Below are 17,774 nucleotides of genomic sequence, written 5' to 3' on the forward strand. Positions count from 1 at the left end.
ACAAGTCCTTGATCATTTTTAAAGAAATAAATAAATAGATAAATACCGAAAATCGGAATTACTCGGGTGGAATGGACGTACCGAGTGGAGAATTGATTTGATATGACACGATAATGTTATTTGTAATAACAAATGAGCGACACGACTCCGACCAGTTGTTGTTGAAGAGCGAAGCACGTTTGAACCTGTCTGGGGGGGGGTCGAGTAACTTTCCTCGCCGCTAGGCGACTCATTCCCAAAATGGCGGATTGGCGGTGCGTCGCGAAATTCAAGAGGAGAGGAAATGCTGGGTAATTATTTTATCCATCAATTCCACGATCCTATTGTCTAATCATTAATTAATATTTCGAGTATTAACCAATTTTTTGGTGTTTTTCCAGTGAAAAATCGACGAATTCCCGGGAAAAAAAGTCAAAAAATTTCCAAAATCCAAGGCACGACGCGAAACAATGGAATTCTCAAGTGACGAGTCCTTGATGATTTTTAAAAAGATAAATAAATGGATAAATACCGAAAATCGGAATTGCTCGGGTGTAACGGAACGTACCGAGTGGAAAATTGATTTGATATTACATTGATAATGTTATTTGTAATAACAAATGAGCGACGCAAGTCCGGCCGGTTGTTGTTGAAGGGCGAAACACGTTTGAACCTGTCTGGTGGGGACTAGTAACTTCCCCCACCGCTGGGGGATTCAACCACAAAATGGCGCATTGGCGGGTTGCGGCGTTCGTGCGCGGAGTAATCGACTCCACGTGAGTTTTCACGCCGTAAATTCAACAGAATACCGGGATAATTGAGTTTTCAACAGAATTTGAGTAGCGAAGTGACAATGGATGCCTTTGATTTGTTTAAACAATTGTCGGCGGGTGCGAAATTCGATAAAAAACGGTTTAAGAAGGACACCGAGTGCTTTCAGGTGAGTCTCGATAATTTCGATCACTCAAGGTTATAAGGGGATGTCAACAACATGTGCTTTATTCATTGAATAATTATTAACTAATTATTTGGGAGGATGACACTTTATGAGAATTCTTGGTGACGATTTTTTATTGATTCTGTTTCAGTACGGAAAGAAATTAGAGAAGAATGTCGATTTGTCTCGGGTGAAAATTGAGGCGATTGAGGAGATTTCTCAACCTGAGAAGCAAAAAGCCTCAGGTGAAGGCCCTGAAAACGATTCTGATACTGACACCCCGAAAAATCAGGGGTTGACACTCTTGAGTGGTGTTTCCATGGGAAAAGGAAAGCCGTCAAAGAAGAAAAAGCTTGCGACTGAAGAGAAAGAGCTGCAGCAGCAGCAGGAGAAGATCAATCAGTTCAGGAATTCCCACAAGATCTCAGTAGTGGGTCGAAGAATTCCAGCACCAATCGCTTCATTTGATGAATTGAGAGTTCATGGGGTTGGTGGTGATTTGCTGGAGAATCTCAATAAATCCGGGTACAAGGAACCCACAGCCATTCAGATGCAGGCACTTCCAATTCTCCTAGAGGGAAGGGAACTCCTAGCCTGTGCCCCTACAGGGTCCGGAAAAACAGCAGCTTTTCTTCTGCCAATAATTCACCACCTCGAAGGGCCGAGGAAGCAGGGGTTCAGGGGAATTATCCTCAGTCCCACAAGGGAACTGGCGAAACAGACGTATCGGGAATGCACGAGACTGTCTGAGGGTCGAGGCTTTCGCATTCACATAATCAGTAAAATTAAACAGGCCCTGGATAAATACGGGCCCAAGAGCTCCCAGAAATTTGATATCTTGATCACAACTCCGAAGAGGCTCATTTATCTTCTGAATCAGGAGCCACCAGCCATCAATTTGTCGAATGTTGAGTTTTTGGTTGTAGATGAGGCTGACAAACTCTTTGAAGATGGCACCAGGAGTTTCAGGGGACAGTTGGAAATTATCACAAGGGCTTGCACCAATGAAAAACTCCAGAGAGCCATGTTCAGTGCCACTAATACCCCAGCTGTCACCAAGTGGTGCAGGCATAATCTCAGGGGCCTGATTAATGTGACTGTTGGGCACAGAAATGCAGCCACTGAACTTGTTGAGCAGGAGCTGCTGTTTGTGGGGAGCGAGAGGGGAAAACTCGTGGCTTTTAGAAATATTGTGGCTGGGGGAATTTCTCCGCCTGTTCTGGTGTTCGTTCAGAGCAAGGAGAGGGCCCAGGAACTCTTCAATGAACTCATTTATGATGGCATCAATGTGGATGTCATTCATGCCGACAGGACCCAGACACAGGTATTTTTTTTATTCAATTAATTTCGATACAGGATAGTTATGGTGAATATTATTTATTCATTGATGTTTTCTTTTTTTTGTTTCAGAGGGATAATGTCGTGAGATGCTTCCGGGAGGGGAAAATATGGGTCCTCGTTTGTACAGAATTAATGAGTCGTGGAATCGACTTCAAGGGCGTCAATCTCGTAATCAATTACGATTTTCCACCTTCAGCTATTTCCTATATTCATAGGATTGGAAGGACTGGACGAGCTGGACACAGGGGAAAGGCTATAACTTTTTTCACTGAGAGTGATACTGCCAATTTGAGGAGTATCGCAGCTATCATGAGAGATTCTGGATGCCAAGTACCTGATTATATGTTGACGATGAAGAAACATAGTAAAAGGGAGAGAAAACAAATGGAGATAGCAGCACCCAAACGCGACTCCATATCTACGATTCCGAAATTCAAGAGGCGAGGAAATGTTAGGTAATTATTTTATCCATTAATTCCACATGTCCATTGTGTAATCAATAATTGCTTCTTCGAGTATTAATCCATTTTTTTTGCGTTTTTCAGTGAAAAATCGACGAATTCACGTGACAAAAAGCCTCCGAAAATTTCTAAAGTGACAAAATCAAAAGACAAGAAATCAGTGCCTAGACTCACCGAGAAATCCTCCAAAGCTGTTCATAAGCCCAAACAAACGAGAGCTGTGAAAAAAACCGGAGCTAAACAACGTAAGCCGCAATAAACTCACTCAACGCCAGCATTCACGGTAAGAAAGCGAAACGCCTCCATTGTACATAATTTTTATTGAAAATGCAGTTTACAAATTGCATAAACCGAATTTAGTTCAGCATCTGCGGAATATCTAGACCAGAAGCCAATACAGACTAGAGTATTTTCATTTCCATGGGATAAACTTTTAATTTGCGAAGTCATGGGCAGACGTTCATAAAAAAAAATACATTCACTCATTTATCGTTCATTTCTCACGTAAAAAATATGGACTACATTTTAATATCGTTTTGGTAGTAAAAAAACCTGTCAAAAGTGTCCTCTGAGGACGATTGAATGAATCTGCTTTAGTCTTTCGAGTTTTGAATACTTGAGATTCATATTCAATAGAAAATATCAAGCCTAAGTCTCGCACAGCCAGTCGCAGGGGAGTTTTGGCATTTTATTTGCTGGCCAAGGTAGATATCCTGCTGTTTTGAATACCCAGTAGTCGTAGGATACTTTTGCTATGAGACTTATCAGGAGGAGGACCTCAGTCGCGATTATGTAGTAAATGTAGTCAGTCCAGTCCCCGGGGTAGACGCACATTTTGGAGGCATCGAGCTCCGTCACTCTTTCTTTTACGTTCTCACAGAGAACTTCGTCCGCGTCGAGAATTCTAGCCTGCAGCCATCCCTGGGGAAATTATTTATCAAGTTTACGAGACATTGGGGATAATTACAAACAAGTATCTGGGATGGGTGACTAAGTTTTTGAAATATTTTTTCATTTACCTTGAGGTGCTTTGCCGTGTTGCAGTCACAGTGCAACGTATTTCCTCCAAGTTTCACAGCTTTCGAGAGAGCGTAATTCTTATCAGGCCCGTTGATAGATAAAATGTACGTGGGCAGCTGGAAAATTAAATATTGTCATTCAAAACTCGCACTATTATCGATTCTGTTTACTCACGGATTTTATTTTGTTGTGCCTGAGGCTGAGAAAAGCGTAGTTATCGAGAAAATTCGAGCCCTCGAGTTTGTTTATCGATGAGATATTATTGTAGTCAGCATAGAACTCTCTGAGGTCCTCGTACCAATGATTTGTACTCAAGTAATCGAGAGCTGTGATCTTGAGATGAAAATCGGAAAGAAATAGTTCAGTAGAAGCGATCAATTTATAATTTATTCCATTCATGTTTATCAACTGAAATTAGTGAGGAATTTTTAACGTGGAATGACTCACGTTGTTGTAAGAAACATTTAGGGCTATCGTATTACGTGGAAGTCGATCTGGCAATTCGGTCAATTGCATGCCAGTGCAGTCAACATTCACAGCTAAAGTCGGCGATTTTCCCCAGACAATATCCATTCGTCGGAACATGCATTGACATTGCCAAGTGTCACCCTTTGGGCACTCGGATTGTAGCTAAAACGATTAAAACTATTCGTCAATTGCGCCGACAACACTTTGTCCCATTAAAAATATATCGATACCCGAGTTATCGAGATAAAGAAACGAATAGAGTGTTGACTCAATTGGGATATATCATCTGAACAGTCGGAATTGAAAAGAATGATTTTGCAAACAAGATATAGACAGCAACAACTCGATTTGATTATTATTATCGATATTCGATATTTGCTGGGATATCTCGGATTCTAAGAGAGATAAAAAAATTTTCGTCAGGACTTTTTTTGCAGCTCTCGTTTCGCCCTACAAAATATGTCCCAAGGAAAATGGTCGTATCTCCCTCGGATAAGAAGATATCCCTTTGAAAAATCGAACGGAAAATTGTACGGTTCGGTCTCAGCGTTTTTTTCGTTTTATTTATTGAATTTATTGGAGATTTAATACACACCTGACTTAAATATCGGACTTGCTTGAGATGCATGTGCTCAGTGGTATTGAACCAGTGCCAGGTCTTGCTGGTGGAGCAGAGTGTCTCGTCCTCTCTATTAAAATGAATTTGTTTCTCTCCAGTTTTGTTGATAGACTGATAAACATCGTGACACATGAGGGTATTTGTCCCCGATATGTCAAGCCAAAATTCACGACCGTGCATTGTATTCAATGCCGGTAGATGCGTTACATTGTTGTACGATAAATCGAGACTCGTCAATTGCGCAAGTCGTGTAAATGAATTATTCTCAATCTCTATTAATCCGTTATTGGACAAGTTGAGACACTGAGTTGGGGTCATCATGAGAAATTGACCCTTTACTCGATTGATCCTTCCATCAGTTATTGCTAGAGACTTCAGTCGTCTCCATTTCACCTCTGACACATTAAACACGTCCAGAGTTGCGTTTCTTATATGAATGTAGGAAACGTTCGATGGAAAGTCTGCGCAATTAATTATATTTATGTAATTAATTTATTTTCTGGAGAGATAATCTTAATATCTTCATTTCTGGGGAATATCTCAGCGTTAGTCTAGGGTTCCAGGGATTTTTAGAGGTAAATTCAGGCAAAATACGAGAGGGAATATTGAAAAATCATTTACTTGCGCATGCAAGACCAAATTCGAAGCTCTTGGCGCTCAAATTGCAGCAGTAAACGGCATTTTCGTCGTTGCTCGTGTGAGAAAATATGGGGATTCTCTTGCAGGGACAATCATCGGGTTTGATGATCTCGGGACAGTCCACCGGGGACTGATAGAAACACCTCTCTGGGGGTGGAAGTCCCACCCTTATCTCGGTACTCGCCCCTGATAGGGATGCCTGATCTTCCTCGGTCCGACCTGATACCATACCCGCGTACAGGCAGACCAAGAGGCACATCCACTGCATCTGAAATTTTTCACATTTTCCAATGATCTTCATGGAAATTAAATCCCACCATTGAAATAAATCCCTGAATTTCTCAAAAAATCACAGAATTCTCTGGAGATTTTTCCTTGAATATCCCTAGCAGTCATTTTTTATGGAATAATTCACATGACCTGAATTTTTATTCTCTATTCGAAGCCAAAAACCTGGAAAATTGAGGGAAAATATTTAAACGGTGGGCTCTCAATTCCTTGTAAAAATTCCGAACATAAAATATAGTTCGACGTCAACAAAGTCTTTGATAAGGCGTTATCGTCTTGGCCTAATCACCCCGGCACTCCCAATGAGCAAATACTCGTAAAACTTGAAATAACTTGTCCTCGGAATTGAGAAAAATGGAATTACCTTCATTTCCAATTTTTTTTTCCTTTTAAATCCTACGACGCGTTTCCATTTTCCCTCCATGCGCATCCGGTGGACCTCAAACTCTCGAATATCACGAGTCCATTGGCTTTTTTTTTCTTTATTGAAATAATTCACTTTTTACTTGTGCACTCATTTAGTTTATCTGTCTCTAATTGAGTTAACGTCACGAGTGACGGAAGGTCGCCTCCAGTTTAATTGCGACTTGGACACTTGCTGTACACTTACACAATTGCAGTAACAATGACCACGCGTGTTTTATTTACAATTGTGATGAGCAATCGTACACTACCGCGAATTAAATACCACTCGTCGGTTCACGGCTTTTTCTCGTCTATTGTGAATTCCGTTTTTGGATAGAAACAGATGCTCCCGTAAATTCCCAGTAATAGGTAATTAATAATAAAAATTTTTTGTTAAGTCGAATTTCACAGATTTATTGAACTCCATTGATCTTAAAAGAAAATATTGACAGGCCTTTTTCTCCGGAATTTAATCAGCAAAAAAAGTACTATTGTTTTTATTTGAAGTTAATTTTCAATTAAAAAAATAATTCAATTTTTAATATCAATTGCGTTCAATATCTCGTGGAGTTTAAATATAATATAGAATAATTTTTGGTTTTAATTTTGTACATGTAACTTTATTATATTTTCGTTTTCTTTTGTGAAAATTGCAGACTGATACGAACCGATAAATTCATTTGAGGCGATCATCGTGGGTCAACTGGAGTCGACCGGAGTCGACCGAATTAATCAAAAGTGCCCTTTCAATTTATCACAACCGAATAACTCGATTCAACTCCGTCAGTGAATTCCCACCGGAATTCAGTGGTGAGAATTGGGATTTTTGTTCCGGTGGATGTGCAATAGTATTTGTAAATAAAAACGACAATACTATCGATGAGGATCAAGCTGCGATCCAAGACTGGATCCGCTTGGCTTTTACTTGACTCCCGGGTGCGTAACATCTGGGAGGGGATCGGAGGTTGGGAAATGATGCCGCGGAGGGGAGAACATCGGAGAATTTTTCGACGCTAGAACAACAGGATCTAAAATTAAATCGCACGATTTCCGAGAGAGATCGGTCATTTTAATTCGCTGATAACGCTAATTGATTAGGTGGGGGGCGGAGGCGGGGTCGCTGGCATCTGGGGAATGTCCAGAGGTCGTTGTGTAAATTGTTGGAAATAATATTGAGAGAGAAAACAAGATATCAGTGGTGCAATTTATTTTGGGATTCAACAGGTATTTTTGAAAGCTTGGGGTTATTTTTAGAATTTTTTTACGACATTTCGGGGAGTTCACCGGCTGTCGGTAATGATGATCGCGAATTTTGCAGGTGCGGGTCGATGATCGATTGATAAATAAATTTGTTAAATAAATTTTGCAATCTGTTCTAAAGAAAATCGGTTCAAAATTCGTTTCGTCATAATTTAATTCATATCGACAGGTTTTTTTTTAATTAACGAAATTCTGAAGAAAAGAGATAATATTTAAAAAAAGGAGCAATTATATTCAATTATTGAATAATAATGATAAAATTCTGTTGAAAATTGTCTGAGAAAAAACCAAATTCGGGAAAAGTCATGGGATTGTTTAAAAAAAAGGAAATAATTTCCTGAAGCTCTCGTTTATTTTCATTTCACCTCATACATGACTGGAATTTATTATTTAATACTGTCTTTATATTATTTATGACGAATAGGACAGTGTACAGGAGGAATACCTAAGATTATTCACACATTTCCATTACGTAATTGGATTTTACATTGAGAAGAGCGTTGAAAGGCATTTTATCGTAAACGATTTTTAATTAAGTACAAAGGTAGATTATTGCGTTAATTGTATGTTCTCCACTCATGCTATTTTGACTTTTATCGAGTTATTCTGGAATGAAATCTCTCATTACCGTAATTATGAATTCATTAATTGTTAACTAGAGATTCGAGGAGCTAGGCATTTATTTGTTTACAATTACTCACAGTTGATTGACATTTTTTAGTTTCACTCGATCACAGACAAAATTTTCCATTCGTCCACAAATAAGTTACAAGTAACGGAATAATTTTCAGTGTAATTGACAGCAAATCTCTTGATTTTCCACTAATTATCCAGAAAATTAATATCTACCATTGATGAGATCGATTTGTGTACAGTTGAGTCAAAAAATATTCACCCACTCATTAGGAAATTTGAATTGACCAATTGGATTCTGTGCTTCAGTCATTCGGTTGTTAAATGTTTCCACAATCATTCGTAAAGAGAGAAAATCGTCTGCATTGAGTCAGCAATTAGCTTTGATCAGCGTAATGAGACGATAAAATAAAATCAATAGAAAAATTCCCTCTTGGATAAACGCTATTCCTCAATTTGGATTTTTACTCGTTAATTGACAAATGAAATATTAATTTCCTCCTGATACCCATCAAGTCTGAGATCCATTTAATTATTCTACTCTTAGGAGAGAATACACGAATTTCTTTTACCACCAGAACGCTCGCGAATCTGGTGGAGATGCTGTAGTTGGGCTGGTGATGGCACATGTGCACTGCTTGTACGTGAATTGTGATGATGAGGTGGTGGTAGTGATTGGCGTCGCCTACGCCTCAATGCAGGACTCAAATTGTATTTGACTTTGGCTTGTACCAAGAGCTCTTTGAATACTTGAGTGATGTTCAAATTGTCCTTAGCTGATACTTCCACAAAGCCATTCTCCCATTCTGTTACAACTAGTTCACGTGTGCGTTCTGTATCCACCTGAAAAGAAAATCGATTTTTTTCTTTTATCGGGAGAACTAAAAAAAAATCATCTTTTCACTCTGAGTGGGTGAAGCTTGTCTCTTCATGGAAAAATAACCGTGAATTTTACCTGGGCTTCGCCCTCGGAATCGTCACTCTCCATGATCAGATCGATCTTATTACCAACGACAACTATTGGTACAGCCCCTTTGGTTCCGAGAATTGTTGACCTCAGTGCCTCAACTTCCGCGAATGTACTGGCCTCATTGACATCGTAAACGAGAATAAATGCATCGGCCGATTTTATTGACAATTCTCGCATTGCTGGAAAGTCATTAGTGCCTGATGTATCCAATATGTCTAGGGTCAATTGAACTCCGGAAACATTAAAGTCACCGCAGTGCATCTCCTCGACCGTTCTCTTGTACTTTGGCGAGAATGTGTTGTACAGAAATTGATTTATTATTGATGATTTGCCAACTTTAGCCGCTCCCATAACGACTATTTTATGCTTCGCCGGGGTGTCATTGGACTTTTCCCCGTTGTCCGACTCCGAGAGTCGTTCTTCCCTGAGAATTCAAAAGACGGTGTAATTTATGAATTAATTAGAGAGATTCATCGAGATTTGCCGGTTAAAAATAATACAACCAACAATTTTCAATTTCAATATAAATTAAGGGACTGGTGCAAGTTGAATAGACACTTCTCCTCAAGGTTGGCATCGAGCTCGCTCAACCCGTTTTAATTGATTAGTGGAACTCTACGCGGAGTGCCAGAGGCCGCGGAACCCCTTCCCCGTGAATTAACGCACACCAGGTGCCTGTAATTAAAGCTCTCAATTTGCGCTTTTTCAGCATGACTCTTATTTTTTCTTATTTTCATTCGAGTACATCACGTTTTTCATCGATCTGCGCCCAGTATTTTCCGAAAGACTAATGAACCTCTTTTAATTGAGTCCCTTTGTCGAGGATAATTGAAGCGATTTTTAATGAGTTGATAAATCCCCTGCCAAAGCTCCACGAGATTAAATCACGCGCACGAGCGCGAGCCGAAGCTTTCCGAGAGTAAACCCACGCGCACGAGCGCGAGCCGAAGTTTACCGAGAGTGAATCCACGCGCGCGAGTGCAAGCCGAAGCTTTCGGAGAGTGAATCGACGCGCACGAGCGCAAGCCGAACTTTCCCGAGAGTAAAATAGCGCGAAGAAGTTTCTATTAAAAATTAAAAATTCCGTGAATTAAAGATTAATAATATCACGGTTTACAGGAGCTTGTGCTCAACCTAGTTGACTGCATTCAATTTTCCACCAGCTAGCTTCAATGTAATTTAGTAGACTGGAGATTTGAGCCTCTTGGATGTTCACGTGAGTGGCTGTGGATTATAATAACGACGTGCGTCGTTACTCGGCTTCTTCTTCCACCCAAAGCCGATCCCGTCCACATCCTCAGCATCTCCAACGAACAGAGTATGACGTGCAGATAATGACGGTAATACGGCCTTACTCTCGATGGAGGATTAGTGGACACTTGAGTCAAGATGGATTTTTTATTCACTGAAAGGTACTTCAATCTTGGAACGACTGGGTATCTTTCATCGATGTTTCCATTGAATCGCGGGACGAGGGACAGGTACCGTATCACTCTCTATTGGATGAAGTAATCATGAGAGAATTTGATGTCGAGGGTGATTACGTTTTATGGGAGAATCGCACGGAATACCTGGAGTAACGAAAGGATTTATTCACACGGGGAAAAGAATCTAAAATCTACTTCACGCAGAGATAAAATCGGATGAATAATTGTCATCCTCCCAAAATGCAATTGCATTTGCTATTCCTTTCAACGAATAAAAAAAATGAATTCAGTGGAGAACTCGTTAACCTGAGAGAGTCGAACTGTCCGTTTTTTAATTTCGCGGCCTTTTTTCCCTCATGAAGCATCATCTCCAAGTAATTAAACCGAGAAATAAAGTTGGTGTACCTGATGGATGTCCTCGGTGGTGCCTCCTGCTCCTCCTTGAGGGACGAGGAAGGCTGCAGACTAAAGCGTCTGCGAAATTGATGTCGGCTCTTCATCATCCGCAATTGTGGCCTGGAATAAATAGTGAGGAAAGGTGATTAAAAAAAAAAAACGATGTCAAAGTTTAAAGCCGTTTGAAACCCGTTTTAAAATAATCCCCGTAACAGCGTGCTACCAGGGTGAAATTGAAGTTTAAAATTTAAACTTCAACCGTTCATAAATGAAATTGACAGCGAGCGGGGAAGATTGTTGAATGAAAGAATTCCGGGGGAATCGAGGAACTCGTAAATTCCCCCGAGAATTCCCTTCCGCTCGGGTGAATCCCGAGCATTGTAAAAAGCCCATGAAAAAAGCGTTTTGCCGATGAAAGAAATATGTGAGGTGGAAGAAAAAATGTTAATGTCCAACGTTGACTGGGTCAAAAGGTTGCGAATAAAAAGGGGATGTACGTGTCGTTTATTCAGGTGCTGGAGATGCGTTCGCATGCGTGGTCACGCGGATGTTAAACGAGTCATTTCTCGTTCGATATATCGCTGTGTTGAATTCAAAGGGGATGAGGGGGTCTGGGAGGCCGTGACTGGCTCCAGTACTCAGAGGATTTACACGGATTTGCCTGCGAGTACCTCACACTACTATCTCGGAAATTGGAATCGCTGGGGGATATCCAAGACTCGATATTCTCCAGGAATAAAGCGTCGGTACCTGACTCCAACCTTTTCACCACATTTTTCAAAGTTATTTATTTATTTTAATATTGTTGGAGATCATTTTTTTCAATAAAATTTTATGGAATTTTTATTCAAATTAATTGATAAAATTATTTCCTCGGAGATTTTTCTCAGAGAAATTTTAATCCTCACACTTTTTTAGTCAATTTGATAATAATTTGATTGAACGAATGTGAAATCGTCAGTTTCTGCCCGGGCAAAAACAAATTGTAATCGGAATATTTTTTCCAAATTTTCGGAAAATGTCTGGAAAACTTTTCAGAAAATTTTTCTTTTGAAACAAAACAAATAATCGGGAAACAAAACAATTGTATTTTTGAGAAATGTTTTGAAAAGTTTTTCAAAAATTTCTTTCGGACAATTTTGAAAATAATTTTCTAGAACTTTTTACGAATATAATTTTTCAATTTAATTATACTGTTGTTTTCTTGCTTTTTCGATTTTTCAATATTCTCAAAAAATATGCCATCTAAATTATAAAAAAATTGTCCTATTTTTAAAATTTTTCAAAACTTTTCCCAAAAATAAAATTGTTCAGATTTCCGATTTTTTTTTTTTTAATTTCTGGAAAGTTCTCTAAAACTTTTTTGAACCCGGGTAGGAGTTCAGGTATTTTTTATTTATATTTCAATATAAACAACAATTAAATTCTTAATCTTATGAGATAACGATTTAAATGGGGGGGAACTAAATAAATTTGACCGGCAATCCGATTTTAATGAAGCCGGTATTATCACTAAAAAAAGAATGATTTTGACAAAAGAAAAAGTGAATAAATTCTTTTTCTTGGGATCCGATAAGAATTTTAGATAAACCGAGAAACTTCTTTACCAATTTTATCAGCCCCTCGACAAATGGAGTCGTGAAAAACCTGTAAAATCGAGATTCGCAGCCTCAACCGTCAATTTGCAATTTAATCGGAATTTTCTCCCAATCTAGACGTAAAAAAAATACTGACTGCGTCAATCGCACGACGTGGGGAATGCTATTTCGCACGAACCCCTTCCCCGAGAAAAAAAAAATTCTATTTACCCCCAATCGAGGGGATTATTTTGCCGCACGTGTTCGCAACATTTTGAGAGAGAACCCCGGGTGGAACTATTTCTCCTGCAAATGTGAGAACGAGGTTTTCCAAGGGTTTCCCGGGGAGTCGAGGCATTTTCCACTCATTTCTTTTTTTTTTCCCCGAGTCATTCGATTTTTCCCCCGTCGTGGGAGAGGGGTGGAAAAGAGTCATAACGAAATTATCTCGATCTCGAGTTTATCCTCACAAAATAAACTGTCCCGAGAACCTGTCGTGTTTGTCCAGTCGTTCGGGGATCCCCTAGTAATTTTCTTTTTTTTTTTAACTCATTCTCTGGGCTCGGGTGATGATGCCTCAATTTTTTCCATTGATCATTCCCTTTTTTTCGTTCGCCGGAGAAATTCAATTTCCGTGGCTATTCAATTACTTCGTACGTACACTGGGGGGAGGGGATGTGCACAAATGGATCGATTTTTTAGACAATAGTATCTTTGATGGTTTGATTAGTGGAACGGGCAAAAAAAAATGGCGAACAAACTGCGGATGCTAGAAAAATTCGCGATAAAGTGTAATACCTTTAATTTCGTTGGAGTTTTGCGGAATTTTTGGGATTCGCCTGTCCGGAAAATTGTGATGGATCGGGGTATGAACGGCGAAAAATTAAATACAATACCCCGTAATTGAGGAAAGGGCGATGGAGGTTGAAAACCGGTGGCACTTCTTTAAATGAAAATGGAAAATAGAGTGCAGGTCGAGGGCGGGGATTTTAAATATATTTTTTTCTATTTCTTGCGGGAAATTGGAAAATAGTTGAGGCTCACGGGTAAATCCCCTGAATTTACCCCCGGGTTTATATTTATTCGGTAATTACGGGGAGGAGAAATGATTCTCATTGCGATCATTCCACTGGTGCAGATGAATACATTCACGGATTATTTGCGTGTACGTAATTCCGTTATGGGGTTCAGTGGACCGTTGGATTTTTTTGAAATCCCGACTAAATGGAATTTCGAAATAAAAATGACAAGTGTCAGGGGAAAAGTCCATTTTTCGTCAGACCCGGTGCTTTAACCCTCGAAATATGCGCCACAATTTTTTCAGGGACCATTAGTATTCCGTTGGAATAATTTCTCTGAATTTAAATCGGAATTTCGTAGTCAAATGCGGATCAATGTTCTCTAGTCCCTGGGGAGGGATTTTATTTCAATTCGTTTCCACGATCTCCTGAATTCGAAAGCCTGAAAAGTGGTTATTTCTCGGGGAAAGAAGTCGTCGAATTAATCAATTCCCTCCGAAGTTCGAGAAGCCAATCCCCTGACTGCACCTCTCCCCAAGAGCTTCACTATATTTAAGAAAAAAAAAATGACTCATCTGACTTCATAAACTCGGGGACAGGTGTTACAGTTTGGAATTTCGTGGCGTTCGTGACTCGAGAAATAGGGGAATGGCTCGGTGGTCTCAGGTGCATCTCATGTACGTAATATATAGGTGGAAAACACGAGGAAGGGGTGAGTAGCTGATGGAAACTTGAAATGAGAGCAAGAATTCACTAGCAAAGAGATGAAGGTACGATGTCAGCGGAGTATTCGCGGAATATCTCTGAACGCAAGAGAGATAGCGAAATTGTTATCAAGACCTCTTTTGTGGGGAATAAAAAACCACGTAAAAAAGGTTTCAACAAAAAATTCGCTATCTCCGTAAGATTCCAAGATATTCCCTGGAAAATGAGGTATTAACTAAATCGGCTGCTTTATTGGACTTCATCACTCGCCAAAGTGGATTCACCTCAAACCCCTGGACTTCATTACAAAATCCCAACTCCTGAAACATGACCACCAGGGGTTCCACCGCAGCCAAAAGCCGCAGAAACTCCAGGAAAAAAAAAACCGCGGGTTAAAAAAAAAAGTCTCGTAATTATGATGCAGGTGTTTCTGGGCTCAAAGGAAGAGGAATAAAGTGGTTTTTGCGTGAAACTAGATGAAACTAATTTTTTCCCCACCGAGAGCACCCGAGGCACCCCTTAATTAATGGCAGCACCACAGAAGAGGAAATAAAAATAATAATAAAAATATAAGAATGCGGAATCTCGTCCTCCAATTGATGTTGACGTCCTCGAAATTCCAATGGAGAGGAAAATAAATGGGAGTGAAAATCCGTGAAGAAAGAGAAATAGAGGGTTGTCCCCGGAGAGGCGAGAGCGGAAACGAAATGATGAGTTTGCGGAACAGAGGGAACCGGATGTTCTCTATGCGGGGGGTTCAACGCCTTCTCCTGGGTCGTTGTTCCACTTTAGAATGTAACGATCGAACGGGTAAACATCGAGGTACGATCGATACCTGGCATCAACTTATCTCCCTTTCCACTCTCCCCTTCAACATTTCGGTCATTTTTTTATTGAACTATTTGTCTGCTTTATCTGCCAAGTACTCGGTGATCCACATAAATTCAATCCAGCATGACGTGCGCCAGGAAAAATGAATTATGTCAATCAAAACTGAATTTTATTTCACAACAATAATCTTCCAATTATATTAAATAAAAATGATTACGTTGCATTAATGATATTGATAATAATAATTATTATCGATTATTGGAATTGGAAATTAATTGAGGAGTGAATGGGGAATAATTGTATGGGTGAATGGAAAAAATGTCAATTGAGTTGGTGAAGTGACATTTCAAGGTTTCGGGATTGATTACGAGTGGAATGAGAAATTATGAAACAGATCGTCGAAACGGGTAAAAAAAAATTGTAATCGGAATATTTTTTGCAAATTTTCAAAAAATTTCTGGAAAACTTTTCAGAAATTTTTTTTGAAACAAAAAAAAAATCCGAAAACAAAATATTTTAATTTTTGGAGAAGGTTTTGAAAAATTTTTCAAAAATTTGAATATTTAGGAGAATATTTAAAAATCAAAAAAGTGAGAAAACAACAGTATAATTAAAAAAAAAATTATATTCGCAAAAATTTCTAGAAAATTAAAAGAAAAACTTGGAAAAAAGAAAAATTTTTCAAAACGTTTCCCAAAAAGACAATTTTTTTGTATCAAAAAAAAAATTTTCTGAAAAGATTTCCTGAATTTTTTTTGAAAATTTGGAGAAAATATTCCAATTACAATTTTTTATATCCCGAGTACTTGAGTACACGTGGATACATCGAGACAGGTTGAATCCAAGTTTCGTAATGGCTCGTGCAACTTCTCCTAGGGGAGAATAAACTGCGGTATTTGCGAGACGATAATAGACCGAAAGTCAAGCGTGCAAAACTTTTTGATTCGGATTACTTTCGGGAATTTCAAGATGAAATTCAAGATGAAAATGTGCTCACACCCCCGATTCGAGTCCTATTTATAACATCAATCGATCAATATCGATACCCGTGAATACTAACAATTTATGCGATAAAAATGTAAATCCTGTCTCTTCTCTTCTCTTCTCTTTAATTAATCCATTGATTAATTCATTGATTCTGTTTTTTCACTGCCGAATCAATTGAAATCAATCGGGATCAATCAGAATGGAAGTGAACATTCGTGTTTGTCCGGAAGTAATCCGTCAAAAAAATGGAGAGAAATAATTGAAATCCTGTGATAGAGCTTGTATTTCTGGAAATCCTTTCTTCAGGATAATCCTCTTTGCTTCATGATGTTCAATTGCGTTTCAATTTCTCTGCACAATTGATTATTTAATTGATAATATTGATGTTTAATCATGAAAACCGACTGAAAAGTTCCTCGACCATTTGTTTATGTCAATTAATTCTCCATCGATTCGTGGGTGTCTCTTGATTTATATTTGTCAAACGGAATATTTTGGCCGGAGGTCAATATTGACGTGGACATCATCGTCGAAGGACATTACATATTTATCCGCGGCATTAATGCATTTACATCGGGTTTACAGCTGAAGATATCAAACGTTCGCCTGGTTTTAGTGATAACAGTATCGCCAGATAGCGGTGTAAATTTCCCGTTTGTTTTCATACAGGAAATTCTGAGAATTTTCAATTCAATCGAGTGGAATGGTACACACCATTTTTTTCGTTGTTCATTAATTAGTTTTCACTGGAGTCCCTGAATTCCACGGGGAGATAACGCTCTGGGGGAATAATTGAGCGTGAAAAATGGCATTTTGAGGGGAAAATGATAATAAATTGCGTCCGCTACCGGAAACGGGAGAGAAGTCGATTTCCACTGCTATTTCCTGATCAGACACTCGGTTTTTATATTGAAAAATTGACAAGTTCAAAATTTGGATTAAGGGGGCTCTGCACGTACAGTCAAAACAAAAGTTTATGACCCTTCGTTATATTTATTGCAATTAATTTTCAATTAATATTTCAAGGCGTTAATTACTTGAAGTAATGACTATAGAAAATTATTATATTGCATTTGATTTTATGAGTGAATATTATATTGTTTAAACAAATTAATGAAAAAAAAAATTTGTCAATCTTCAGTTGAATAGTTAATTTTCAAAATTTGAACAAAATTTATATTTGGTTTTATATTTATTGAGATTTTTATTTTCACGATAATAGGCTATGTTAATTGGCAACTTTAATAATTAATAACCACAAAACGGTGGTGTGAATTTATATCTTCGAAAATATGCGAAACAATTTTGAGGCGATGATCATTAACCGATTTTTTTTTTTGGGAATTGGTCGATGTATTTAATGTCTCATCCCAATTTTTCACCTAATATTTCACTCTTATCTCGTACATTTCTCATTTCCGGTGAAAGCTCGAGTGCCAGAGGAATTTTTTTTAGTGTTTGACGTCAGGTAAAAACGACAACATTTTGGTGTCTCGGGAGTTTCTGAATTACGTTGGAAAATATCTGTCTGTTTTTACGTCTCGACGGGAGATAAATTGCCTCGTGTTGACAAATAACACCGGATTGTTCATTACGCGAGCAAAAAACGGGAAAAAAAAATTCAGCCCAATTTTCAACTTTTCTTTTTTATTTTTCGCTAAATCCAGGAAATCAATTTTAATTACTCAATTTTTTTATTCACATGAAAATTTAAAAAATTCTATTGAATTCATTTAAACATAATAATAATAATGATGATAATAATAATAATAATAATAATAATAATAATAATAATAATAATAATAATAATAA

General features: G+C 38.4%; 3 protein-coding genes across 5 annotated transcripts in view; 1 reads left to right on the forward strand and 2 right to left on the reverse strand.

Annotated features, from left to right (window-relative positions):
- Positions 1 to 478: 478 nt before the first annotated feature.
- On the forward strand, positions 479 to 6,901 carry ais (aramis). Its single transcript, XM_011298938.1, has 5 exons — positions 479 to 919; positions 1,068 to 2,240; positions 2,327 to 2,712; positions 2,803 to 3,001; positions 6,814 to 6,901. The coding sequence occupies exons 1-4, from the start codon at positions 833 to 835 to the stop codon at positions 2,975 to 2,977; spliced, it is 1,821 nt and encodes a 606-aa protein (XP_011297240.1). The 5' UTR covers positions 479 to 832; the 3' UTR covers positions 2,978 to 3,001; positions 6,814 to 6,901.
- Positions 3,020 to 6,916, reverse strand: hfw (leucine-rich repeat domain-containing protein hfw). Of its 3 annotated transcripts, none has more exons than XM_011298936.1 (8): positions 6,826 to 6,916; positions 6,117 to 6,468; positions 5,447 to 5,732; positions 4,802 to 5,286; positions 4,186 to 4,368; positions 3,913 to 4,071; positions 3,738 to 3,854; positions 3,020 to 3,639 (listed from the first exon to the last, which is right to left on the reverse strand). In XM_011298936.1, the coding sequence occupies exons 2-8, from the start codon at positions 6,180 to 6,182 to the stop codon at positions 3,367 to 3,369; spliced, it is 1,569 nt and encodes a 522-aa protein (XP_011297238.1). In that variant the 5' UTR covers positions 6,183 to 6,468; positions 6,826 to 6,916; the 3' UTR covers positions 3,020 to 3,366. The 3 variants fall into 3 exon arrangements, with proteins under 3 accessions (XP_011297238.1, XP_011297239.1, XP_011297237.1); XM_011298937.1 differs by having other exon boundaries at positions 6,117 to 6,350; positions 6,826 to 6,909; XM_011298935.1 differs by lacking the exon at positions 6,826 to 6,916 and having other exon boundaries at positions 6,117 to 6,820.
- An 843-nt stretch (positions 6,917 to 7,759) lies between these two features.
- LOC105262998 (ras-related protein Rap-1) overlaps positions 7,760 to 17,774 on the reverse strand; it is a 12,835-nt gene continuing 2,820 nt past the window's right edge. Inside the window, exons 2-4 of the mRNA XM_011298939.1 lie at positions 10,853 to 10,963; positions 9,006 to 9,444; positions 7,760 to 8,893 (exon numbers count right to left, since the gene is read on the reverse strand). Coding sequence (XP_011297241.1) covers positions 8,594 to 8,893; positions 9,006 to 9,444; positions 10,853 to 10,950 — 837 coding nt within the window. The 5' untranslated portion in view covers positions 10,951 to 10,963 and the 3' untranslated portion in view covers positions 7,760 to 8,593. The remainder of the gene's footprint in view (positions 8,894 to 9,005; positions 9,445 to 10,852; positions 10,964 to 17,774) is intronic.

Source organism: Fopius arisanus, unplaced genomic scaffold (assembly GCF_000806365.1).
Source record: "Fopius arisanus strain USDA-PBARC FA_bdor unplaced genomic scaffold, ASM80636v1 scaffold00012, whole genome shotgun sequence".
In the NCBI taxonomy this organism is placed as follows: domain Eukaryota; kingdom Metazoa; phylum Arthropoda; class Insecta; order Hymenoptera; family Braconidae; genus Fopius; species Fopius arisanus.